This window comes from Ascaphus truei, chromosome 2 (genome assembly GCF_040206685.1).
Source record: "Ascaphus truei isolate aAscTru1 chromosome 2, aAscTru1.hap1, whole genome shotgun sequence".
NCBI classification, from domain to species: domain Eukaryota; kingdom Metazoa; phylum Chordata; class Amphibia; order Anura; family Ascaphidae; genus Ascaphus; species Ascaphus truei.
In genome coordinates this window covers 242,208,404-242,220,993 of record NC_134484.1, presented here as the reverse complement: position 1 = coordinate 242,220,993, position 12,590 = coordinate 242,208,404, and the positions used below count along the sequence as shown (strand labels likewise).

The 12,590-nt window shown below is 43.6% G+C and overlaps 1 protein-coding gene across 1 annotated transcript in view; it reads left to right on the top strand.

Annotated features, from left to right (window-relative positions):
• The window catches only part of LOC142487188 (uncharacterized), a 33,656-nt gene extending 21,381 nt beyond the window's left edge, over positions 1-12,275 (top strand). The window contains exons 4-10 of the mRNA XM_075586005.1: positions 2,879-2,957; positions 5,002-5,123; positions 5,899-5,933; positions 7,686-7,846; positions 8,876-9,020; positions 10,918-10,984; positions 11,973-12,275. Coding sequence (XP_075442120.1) covers positions 2,879-2,957; positions 5,002-5,123; positions 5,899-5,933; positions 7,686-7,846; positions 8,876-9,020; positions 10,918-10,984; positions 11,973-12,046 — 683 coding nt within the window. The 3' untranslated portion in view covers positions 12,047-12,275. The remainder of the gene's footprint in view (positions 1-2,878; positions 2,958-5,001; positions 5,124-5,898; positions 5,934-7,685; positions 7,847-8,875; positions 9,021-10,917; positions 10,985-11,972) is intronic.
• The last annotated feature ends 315 nt before the right edge of the window (positions 12,276-12,590 follow it).

Genomic DNA, 12,590 nt, shown 5'->3' with positions numbered 1-12,590 from the left:
ACCAGTTTTATGTATTATTTATTTATTCCCGTTTTAAATGTTGCTCAGGGATCAGGGGCCCCCATAACCAAACGCAAGGGGGTACTGATGAATTTCCCCTGCTGATCAATACTCCGAAGTGACCCCCCGTGACCCAAAGAAGAACCCTCAGCCCCCCAAAACTGATCCTCCCAAGCCACTCAATACTGCCATCTCTGCCTGACCTTCATTCCCTCCGTTTAGCCATTGTGTCTCTCCCTCCCCCCAGTGTCTCTCTCACCTTCCCCCCAGTGTCTCTCTCACCTTCCCCCCGGTCTCTCTCTCTCACCTTCACCCCAGTGTCTCTCTCACCTCCCCCCCCCCCAGGGTCTATCTCTCTCTCACCTTCCCCCCAGTGTCTCTCTCTCACCTTCCCCCAAAGTGTCTCTCTCTCACCTTCCCCCATTGTCTCTCTCTCTCACCTTCCCCCCCAGTGTCTCTCTCTCTCACCCTCCCTCCCAGTGTCTCTCTCTCTCTCACCTTCCCCCCAGTGTCTCTCTCTCTCTCTCACCTTCCCCCGTGTCTCTGTCACCTTCCCCCCAGTTTCTCTCTCTCTCTCTCACCTTTCCCCGAGTGTCTCTCTCTGTCACCTTCCCCCAGTGTCTCTCTCTCTCTCACCTTCCCCCCAGTGTCTCTCTCTCACAATCCCCCCAGTGTCTCTGTCTCTCACTTCCCCCCAATGTCTCTCTCTCACCTTCCCCCCAGTGTCTCTCTCTCTCTCTCTCTCTCACATCTTCCCCCCAGTGTCTCTCTCACCTTCCCCCCAGTGTCTCTCTCTCTCTCTCTCACCTTCCCCCCAGTGTCTCTCTCTCACCTTCCCCCCAGTGTCTCTCTCTCACCTTCCCCCCCAGTGTCTCTCTCTCTCACCTTCCCCCCAGTGTCTCTCTCTCACCTTCCCCCCAGTGTCTCTCCCCCTCCCCCAATATGTCTCCCACCACTCAATGTCTCTCTCTCCCCCTCCCCTCAATATGTCTCCCACCTCTCCATGTCTCTCTCCCCCTCCCCCCAATATGTCTCCCACCTCTCCAAGTCTCTCTCCCCCTCCCCTCAATATGTCTCCCACCTCTCCAAGTCTCACTCCCCCTCCCCTCAATATGTCTCCCACCTCTCCATGTCTCTCCCCATCCCCTCAATATGTCTCCAACCTCTCCATGTCTCTCCCCCTCCCCTCAATATGTCTCCCACCTCTCCATGTCTCTCTCACCCCCTCCCCTCAATATGTCTCCCACCTCTCCATGCCTCTCTCCCCCTCCATATGTCTCCCACCCCTCCATGTCTCTCCCCCTCCCCTCAATATTTCTCCCACCTCTCCATGTCTCTCCCCCTCCCCTCAATATGTCTCACACCTCTCCATGTCTCTCTCCCTCCCCTCAATATGTCTCCCACCTCTCCATGTCTCTCCCCCTCCCCTCAATATGTCTCCCACCTCTTCAAGTCTCTCTCCCCCTCCCCTCAATTTGTCTCCCACCTCTCCTTGTCTCTACCCCTCCCCTCAATATGTCTCCCACCTCTCCATGTCTCTCCCCCTCCCCTCAATATGTCTCCCACCTCTCCATGTCTCTCTCTCTCCCTCCCCTCAATATGTCTCCCACCTCTCCATGTCTCTCCCTCCCCCTCCCCTCAATATGTCTCCCACCTCTCCATGTCTCTCTCTCTCCCCCTCCCCTCAATATGTCTCCTACACACACACACTCACACACTCACACATTCTCTCTCTTACTTTCACTATAAGACACACTTACTTTCACTGCAGTCCCCCATGTCGGCTGAAACCTGGGTCAGGAGGAGGAGGGGCTGTGTGTGTGCAGGGAAGGCCCTGCCCCCGCTGCAGGCAGACCACACACACACACACAGACACACACACACACACACACACACAGACACACACACACACACACACACACAGACACACAGACACACAGACACACAGACACACACACACACAGAGGAGGGGCTGTGTGTGTGCAGGGAAGGCCCTGCCCCCGCTGCAGGCAGACCACACACAGATACACACACACACACACACACACACACAGAGGAGGGGCTGTGTGTGTGCAGGGAAGGCCCCGCCCCTGCTGCAAGCAGACCACACACACACACAGACACACACAGAGACACACACACACACAGACACACAGACACACACACACACAGAGGAGGGGCTGTGTGTGTGCAGGGAAGGCCCTGCCCCCGCTGCAGGCAGACCACACACAGATACACACACACACACACACAGAGGAGGGGCTGTGTGTGTGCAGGGAAGGCCCTGCCCCCGCTGCAGGCAGACCACACACAGATACACACACACACACACACACACAGACACAGGCACACAGACACACACACACACACACAGAGGAGGGGCTGTGTGTGTGCAGGGAAGGCCCCGCCCCTGCTGCAGGCAGACCACACACAGATACACACACACAGACACACACACACACACACACACACACAGAGGAGGGGCTGTGTGTGTGCAGGGAAGGCCCTGCCCCCGCTGCAGGCAGACCACACACAGATACACACACACACAGACACACACACACACAGACACACACACACAGAGGAGGGGCTGTGTGTGTGCAGGGAAGGCCCCGCCCCTGCTGCAAGCAGACCACACACACACACAGACACACACACAGACACACACACAGACACACACAGAGGAGGGGCTGTGTGTGTGAAGGGAAGGCCCCCCCGCACCCCCACCCCCCCCCCCCCGCTGCAGGCAGACCACACAGACACACACACACACACACACAAATCCCTGGTCCAGAACTCTGATTTAGGGTGCAAATGTATTGCATTTAAATATTGATTTACACTTCATATTCATATTTATGCACCCTTTTTCTTGCAGCGCGGGCACTCACAACGGACGTTGTGGTGTCAGCCACAAGGCAGACTTTTTACAGACTACCAGTCCACACAGACCTCAGGTAAGTCCAGAAAATAATAAAAATAATAATAAAATAAAAAGTTGGTTTTCTTTTTTTATTAAACGGTTTAACATACATACGCAGACACGCACGGTCACAGACACTCGGTCACAGACACTCGGTCACAGACACTCACATCGGTCACAGTCTCTCACGTCGGTCACAGTCTCTCACTCTCTGTATCAGTCACTCTCTGTCAGTCACTCTCTGCGTCAGTCACTCTCTGTGTCAGTCACTCTCTGTCTCAGTCACTCTCTCACTCTCTCTCTGTGTCAGTCACTCTCTCTCTCTCTGTGTCAGTCACTCTCTCACTCTCTGTGTCAGTCACTTTCACTCTCTCACTATCTGTGTCAGTCACTCTCTGTGTCAGTCACTCTCTGTCTCAGTCACTCTCTCATTCTCACTCTGTGTCAGTCACTCTCACTCTCTCTGTCAGTCACTCTCACTCTCTGTGTCAGTCACTCTCCCACTCTGTGTCAGTCACTCTCTCACTCTGTGTCAGTCACTCTCTCACTCTGTGTCAGTCACTCTCTCACTCTGTGTCAGTCACTCTCTCACTCTGTGTCAGTCACTCTCTCACTCTGTCAGTCACTCTCTCACTCTCTGTCAATCACTCTCACTCTCTGTGTCAGTCACTCTCACTCTCTTACTCTCTGTGTCAGTCACTCTCACTCTCGCACTCTCTGTGTCAGTCACTCTCACTCTCTGTGTCAGTCACTCTCTCACTCTGTGTCAGTCACTCTCACTCTGTGTCAGTCACTCTCTCACTCTGTGTCAGTCACTCTCTGTGTCAGTCACTCTCTCACTCTGTGTCAGTCTCTCTTTCTCTCTGTGTCAGTCACTCTCTCACTCTCTCTCTCTGTGTCAGTCACTCTCTCACTCTCTGTGTCAGTCACTCTCACTCTCTGTGTCAGTCACTCTCACTCTCTCACTCTCTGTGTCAGTCACTCTCTCACTCTGTGTCAGTCACTCTCACTCTGTGTCAGTCACTCTCTGTGTCAGTCACTCTCTCACTCTGTGTCAGTCACTCTCTCACTCTGTGTCATTCATAAACTTAAAATCAGAGACACAACATAAAACACAGGCAGAGCTCAGTGCTACATCCATTGGCTATCATTCATAAACTACAATGTTTGTACTTAAATGTATCATGTGACAACATGCAGTGACCTCACAGTACTCTGGAGTTCCGCCAATGCCTGGTGAACAGGTGTTCATAAGATGCTGGTCAGTTGTATATCAGCTCTTTGAGAAGATGGATTACCGCAAGGCATTTCCCTGGAAGATGCCTTTTGTAGTCTTTTTTCTTCTTTATTCTCTCTTTCTTAATGGATTGTTTTTCTGGTTTCCGTGAGTATCTGCTTATAATAATGCTTTAACCCTACAATAGTATGCATTTTAAATTCAAGTCTTACAGAGACATTAGGGGCCACTTTGGAAGCAGCCATCTTGCTTATCTAATGTACAATAAGAGACTCCTCTTCATGCTAAAAAATACAATAGAGGGAGGAGACCGTTTATAATGTTAGTTTTCTTAGATAAACCATGGTCTGCACAGTGGGAAGAATTACTCGACCCAACGATGTCTCATCTTTGCCCCTTTTACCTCTACCGCCCTGTCATGTCCCTTGAACCTTTTTCACTAACCTCTTTATACCTATTAAAAAAAAACATCACATTACATTATCTACATGTATGTTACTGACTCCAGAGGCACTTCCCCTCCCTGGCTGCACTTTAATGAACGCACTTGTACACCTGCTGTCTGCAAATCTCCCAATGTACCACTTAGATTGTAAGCTCTCCGTGGCAGGGCCTCCCTTAGCGTCTGTTGTCATTTACTTGCTTCTCTTATCCCCACTATTTGTACTTTATTTTCCTTGTATATTGTAATTTTGTAAAGCGCTGCATACACTGTTGGTTGGCACTATATATATAAAAAAAAATCAAGTATTCATACCGTTAAAATATTAAGTTATATTTAAGGATCTCACAATAGAACTGAAATGAAACTAAATACCCATGTAATATTTTTCTCATTTAGATGTATGTGGCTGGCGAATCATTTCTCCATGGTTTTCCCTGCCACAGCAGCTGTGACTTTCCTCCTGAAGATAATATTGCTTCTGAATATGTGCTGTACAGCTTCCGGCACTGATTGGAAAGGTAAGTTATTTGATAACATGAAGCACAATTGATCTTGTTAGTTACCATTTTAATGTTCAAATATTCCAGAGAACCGCACAAGATATATTAGTTATTTAAATACCTAACACTTGAAAATGACCAATGGATGGTGCATAATCTCTGTTTAAATAGATGTGATGTATAATGTAGAAGATAATACCAGCATAAGATCCTGACTAGTTGGTGCAAGAACGTTTGCTCATTCAGTCGCACGTGTAGAAAGGTTTCTCTGTTTAGTGAATTGAGACATTTGCTTTTTCTTTCTAAGTCAGTTGTACATAAAGTACACTCGGGACAAGTTTAATTTTTTTTTCTTCAGGGTTAAAACAGCTTTTGTATTTAAATTTCCAAACAAGAGCATATTTACAAAATGGTAGCACGCTATCATCTACCTTAGGGCCCCTTCATTTGAATGGGCTACTTTTGACCAATTTATTTAAATTGGTACTTAAGTGCTTAGCACCACAATGTACATTTCAAACAAGTAAATAAAACGTTTGAATGTCAAAAGAAAAGAATTGAATATTTCTTCTGTGGCTTCCCTTCTGTCTTTTGATAAACCACTTTTTTATCTCCCGTTTCTATCTATCTGTTGTTAACATTGACTTCTTCTCATGTAGTTTTTCTGAGCTCTGTCACACACTCCCTCTTAATAGTTACACAAGTTTTTGTTCTTAGTGTTAACTCTAAATCGGTGAAATCGCTGATATACTAATATCTAGGAAGAGTAACTCTGTTTCATTCAATATTACAGGATCACGCTGCAGAGACCCGGTATCCAGCAGGAAAGTATGATATTTTAATAGTCTTTGGTAGTGACATATTAGAAAATATTCCTAAAATATTTGAGGCAAAAAGGTACAACGTCCAATGTAACATTATTCATAACCACTTTCCACTAGACTTAAAATTATGAACAAAAATGTCTTATGTCCTTTGTACTAAATGCTGTGTAAATGTCTGCTTTCATGTATATTCTGATGTCTTGTATACATTACTCGTCTAAATTCTATTGCAGAAATAAAATAATTACTTTTTATACTAATTGCTAACAAGTTACATACATTATGACTGTGCAGTCATTCAAAGAAGAAATGCCCCACACAATATGCATTACACGTCAGTGAATATTATAAAAAGAAAAGTGAACAGCTACACAAAAGATTTTAGTTTCATGCCACCAAATTCTTCTTATGTAATAAAGGTCTAACGCAGTGTTTTTTTTAACTGGGGTTCCTGGGAACACTTGGCACCGCTAAAGGTTTTCCTGCAATTTTCAGGTCATTTGAAATATGTACCAAATACAGAAGCGTTTACAATAGATCCTTTTTTTTAAACAAATCTATTGTATCTGCCATCACAGCCTCCATGGGTAATGAATGCCACATTGTAACTGCCCTTACTGTAAAGAACCCTTTCCTTTGTTGCTGGTGAAATCTCCTTTCCTCCAACCTTAAGGGATGGTCCCGAGTCCTTTGTACTGAAGGCTACAATATTACTGGGTTGTCGACAACACATTTCCGAGTAACATTTTAGTATTGTAGCAATTTACTCTTTGTTTTTACTATTCAGACCCCATTGGTGGCATTAATAGTAGCCATGAATACATATGGGTAAAACTTGAACACAAGTGAGCGAATATGGCAAATTCTGGGCATTCACACTTGAGCTGACATAAAATGAAGATATAAAACTTTTCCAGAAATTACAATGGTATATTTTTAGCCAATACAGTCAGATAGAAATGGCAAAAATTAGTGAATACACTGGTGGATTTTGTCAAACTAGGGGAATATTGTATTTTATTGTATGTCTTTATTTGTATAGCGCTATTAATGTACATAGCGCTTCACAGTAGTAATATACGGGGTAATCATAAAAATAACAAATAATAAATAGATATAAATAACATGTCCTGGGAATAAGTGCTTCAGACAAACTTAACATTTAGGAAGAGGAGTCCCTGCTCCGAGGAGCTTACAATCTAATTGGTAGGTAGGAGGAATGTACAGAGACAGTAGGAGGGCATTTTGGTAAGTGCTTCTGCAGTGGGGCCAAGCTTTATGTATCGTGTCTAGTAATATCTACGGTGCTGCTCATTTGCTTCTTTAAGCAAGTGTGTCTTAAGGTGGGTCTTAAAGATGTATAGAGTAAGTGCTAGTCGGATATCGAGGGGAAGGGCATTACAGAGGTGTGGGGCAGTCAGTGAGAAAGGTTTAAGGCAGGAGAGGGCTTTAGATACAAAGGGGGTAGAGAGAAGACATCTTTGAGCAGAAAGCAAGAAGAATATTGGCAAATTGCAAGTTTTGCGAAAATGTGAACAGATAAAACCAATAGTCCTCCAACATTTTGTGAATGAATGGGCATGTTCAGGAATCAAACTGTGGTAGGTTTGCACAACGGTTTGCAAATTATGTGTGCATGGGGAAAAGGCCATCTTGAATGTCTCACAAATTATAACAGTGCGGTTCAATCCCAGAGAAAACCTACAACTAAAAGTGGACGGATTGCAGCTAATGTGACTACCTTTTATTTCCTTAGAACTACGCAAAAGAAGAACTGGATTTGCGAGTAAAAGAAATCTGGAATTATTTCTTATTCGGAGCCAGCCTCACTGTCCACTCACTATTACTGCTCCTGTACTCTGGGATATATATTTTTTCAAATTACAAAGGGCCCTATGGACCAGAAATGTGCTGCACGTATCCTTTGTAGTAAATTGAAGTGTGTGTGTGCTGGGCTTTTAATTGGAAAATAATTAGAAGTGGTTTTACACCAACCCCAGGGATCCGTAGCCAGGTTATGTTTTAGAAACAACCAACATACTCTGTTCAACATATGCAATTTAAAGTGCATCCTCGTGTGTGTTCATTCCCTGATTGTTCCTCACAACTTCTTTGGCCAGTGTTCACTGAGGAAACTGCTGCTCTGAATGCCATTTAATTAACACAGAGCAGGGATACAGACAGCCTCATTCAGAATTATTGCATGCTATTGCCATTCTTTTGAACTTTGTATGGTGATGTCTTGTCTCATCCAGAAAAGTTAGGTTTGCGCTGGGCATGGCAAATTCAATACAATAATAATAATAATAATATGTATTAATGTAGAATACGAATATTTCTTAGAATTGTATTTCTGTATAGCAGGCACTGTTAACAATACAAGCACGGATTGATGGAATAAGAAGGATAACGACACCAAAAACAAGTGGAGCACTTCAAGATAATATGGAGCAAGATCCTTTAATAGGGCGAGGTAGTGGGTATTCAAATGAAACGGGTGTTCTTTGCATAAGAACAGCACATCAATAAATATTCCACATTCAGGGTTTTAATCGTTCTAATAATGCAATATATTAAAGTATAATGCATGCATCGGAACAATAGAAATAACACTTATTGTACTTTAACAAACTGAATAATGAAACTCTTACAGTCCCTTCTCCTGGTGGTGGTATATGACAAAAAAAGAGAAGAGCACCAGATATAGAGGCAGAGGTTAATCACGGAGAAAGAAGAACATATTTACTAACATACACCGAAGTCTGATGTGCAGGTTAAAAATGCACTGTAGCTGTCTTAAGTAAAGGGGTTAAATGTAAATAATGAAACTAGGGTATTATTGTCCTATAAAAGCTGCCTCCCAGTAGTTCCTAGTCTTCATCAGTCATTCATAAAAAATATATATTTTAATCAACAATATATATTTTCCTTAATGATGGCACTTAGAATTTGTGTTGTTTCTATCACGCTAATCAGCATCCCCTTATCCACATGTTACCTTGCAGCTAAATACCGAATAATAATAATTGGAACGTTCCACCATGTGGCAGTAGGGCCTCATGGTGTGGTCATTGAGAGTCCCAAAGAGCGGGTAAGGCTTTTATATTTATTTAACGAAAAAAGACGGTGCAAAACAGCGCTAAAAAAATATAAATAATGACAATACTTGAAATAAATATTGCAGGCAGCCTGGCAAATACTGACTGTACAGTCAGAAAATGAACCATAGAGAAAAGAAAGAATTGCCGGCGCCAAATCAGTCCTTTAAATAATAATAAATCCGAATAAAGACCAAACCGTCTCTTGCAAAGTCCCAAAAGTGTCCTTGAGCAAACAGGCAGTGAAGGGGTCAATGAACGGCTCACACCAAATAATAGTGCAATATGTAAAAAAGAGAAGAAACCAAACAGATAATGGTGCAGTACACCAAAAAAGTTGACATTAAAACATTAAAAACTCACACATGACAATCATAACAAACAATGACAGACAGACACTAGCAAGACTATAATCCTAACAAAAAGCTATTTATTAACATTGAAATACTGGGTTCCGGAGGATACAGCACTTAAGTCCAGAGGGGTAAAATTGAAACCCTACTTACAGGACAGTAGATGGTAAAAGCAGTAAAGCTGAAGATCGCTCAGGTGCTCCTCTCTGATGATAACTGGAGCTCCTTTAGGTATTGACTCGTGTGGGGGATGGATGTTGAGTCGCACGAAAACCGGAACTTCCTGGTGGATGTGACGTCACATGCTGCGGTGTTACTGAAATCGCTGCTCCTCTTCCTCTCCTTTCCCCCCACAGCCTACACAACTGCTGCCAATATCCTCCTCAACCAAACAGACAGTTCTAAAAACAGAATAATCTCCCAACGACGTTTCATGCACATACGTGCACTTCTTCAGGGAGTGTGTGTTTGGTCTTTATTCGGATTTATTATTATTTAAAGGACTGATTTGGCGCCGGCAATTCTTTCTTTTCTCTTTTATATTTATTGGTTTTATTTTCCACAGCAAATAAACATAAGGCACACCGTCCCTTTACGGCAAACACAAAACATAAAAAATAACACCTACTCCACAGTAGGGAGGCTAACTACACAGTATAAAGCCAACTGCAAGTTGGCCGACTAAACCGGTTACCAGCTTTAAAGAACAGATTCTTGTATGTAGAATTAAGAACAATTTCTTATCTGTTTAGTTGGGACTTCTGTCCTAAGAGCACATTCAGGCAATCTTTCAGGATCCCGCAGACAGGACAGCTCTGGTATATGAGAAAACCCACCTGCTACCAGCATTAGCCTCCTTATCAAGCTGGCTGACAGCCGTGTTAGTGCAGCCCTAATTGCTCAAGTAGCTCTAACTGGGTTAACCTTCTGACTGCTGGTTTCAGCAGTCACAGGGTTGTTTCCCAGGCATATTCACCAGCAAGTGACTTCACCCTATCACACACCCAAATCAGGCCTGTGCTGATTGTATAGCTGCTGGGTTCTTGTGTTATTCGTGTAACATGCAATGTGGAAAGTGCTGCAAAAAGTGGAATAAAGCAAACAACTAATATACTATTGGTGTATAACACCAGCATTTGGCCCAATTGCCATCTTATCTTTTACAGTGCCCACTGTAGGGTATGTAGTGTCAGTGGCTACAGAGGACTATGAAATAGTAAGGCACAAAATTGAGTAACAGTAAGTAATGAAATAACTCACTTGTTGATCATCTGGAGATCCAGGTGCTGTCGGCGTGCTCCTACCGAAAGGAATCAGCATAGGAAGGGTCGTGACCCTTCCTTGGCTCAGTCTCCAACTCATTTATTTGGAATTGTACTGTATTTTTCTATATTCAGTGTGTAGAGCGTATTCAACCGAAGTACATGAGGGATACACAGCATATATAGACACTGAGTTAGCGGCAGCAGAATAATACACATGGAAGTATACTGTACATTACAAATAAATATACTAATACATTGCGTTTTCCTTTTAGGTCGTGTCTGGGGTATCAAATTTACCCAGTGTAAACCTGTGTAAAGATGTGACTATTGAAATACCAGGTAAAAATCACAATATTATTTTTAATGCAACAAAGAAAGGAAGAAACTGGAACAACTCTCGCCTCTTAGTGCATGAGAAGAATTTGAGAACATTTTGAAAATACAGTGGCGCAGGGGGCATCTGTGAGGACCTGATGTGAAAACTGATCCAGAATATTTGGTCTAATGACGAGACTAATGAAATAGCCCCAAATAGGAGAGGTCCACTTTAGGGCACAACTGGCTGTCATGACTGATAACACAATCTTTATTGGTCTAATTAAATAAGCCAAACTATTAAGATACTTACTGGTGAGCTGTGAAGTAATTCATTAAAAGTATGGGAGGAAGATGGGAAAGGAGTATAACATACAAACAGCGTGATGTGGGTGAAAGTTGGACTCACTTGCCAATCGGTTACTTCGTAGATACACCATGTGGCAACGTGTGGTAATGTGGAATTAGCTCACCAGGATCTTTATAGTTTGGCTTATTTCATTCGACCAATAAAGATGACGTTTTATTACTGTAATTATGACAGCCAGGCGTGTGTAACGCTGCTCACTGCAGGACAGGATACGGACCCGCATGGCAGAGGTAGGAAGTAGTACACCGACCTTGGACTGGGATCTTAGGCCTGGGATGCAGGGGAAGACAGGTTCGGTTCCGGGGAAGGTGCAGGTACAGGTAAGGGGAAGGCTCAGGACTCGGGTATCGAACAGATCCCTTATAGCATTCTCTCAAGTGGACCTCTCCTATTTGGGTGATAGTCTCTGCATTAGCCTCCAAATATTTCTTATACATTTATTTTCACATGAAAAATCCTTACTCAATTTCGGAGAAGCGGGAAAAGGCCATTCTGAAAATTGTGTGCAGCTTAATCATTGATTGTAGCAAAGTTGTCTATATATCACTTCTGCTAGAAACTTACTTTGTGTTGAGCAACAGACTAGAAACAAATTGCACATTAATGTGACACAATAATTATAAAGTGTTCTTCTTATTCCAGACATTAACGAGCCGGAACCAAACATCAAGATGGTCCAAGTTTGTCAAAATTCTGACAATATATTAGAACTGTAAACCTTTAACCTTCTTTATTAAATACGTTAAGATAAGTAGATATGTCGTGTGTTTTGGTGTATTTTATTGTTATTGGCTACAGAATAATCTATGAGATCATATTGTTTGAAATCCTAGTGATCTTGTAAAGCAGGGATCACAGGCTCTTTTTTCTAGTGGAGATCCCATTCTGGGCTCCTGTGGATGAACGGAAGAGGACTCCTCATCACTGACTCGGTGATCACGTAAATCGCACTGTGCCGGAGGGGCTGGAGCGCTCTGGTGCTGCCGCCCGTCCTGCTCTCAAACAGTTAATAAAAAACCTGTCACTGTCCAAAAGAAGCGCTGTGAGTTTATTTCATTCGTAGGGAGGGGAGTGGGGCTCTAGGGCCTGCACTGATCCCATTACTGTTATGATTTGTTATCATCAATGGGTCTGGAAAGGATATGTAACACTGTCCAGCCACTTTGATGATGTCGATGACCAAATATGGCTATATCCCCCCCCCCCCCTCCTGATGTAGAGCCCCATATAAGGTCATATACATCATTAAGATGAAGGAAA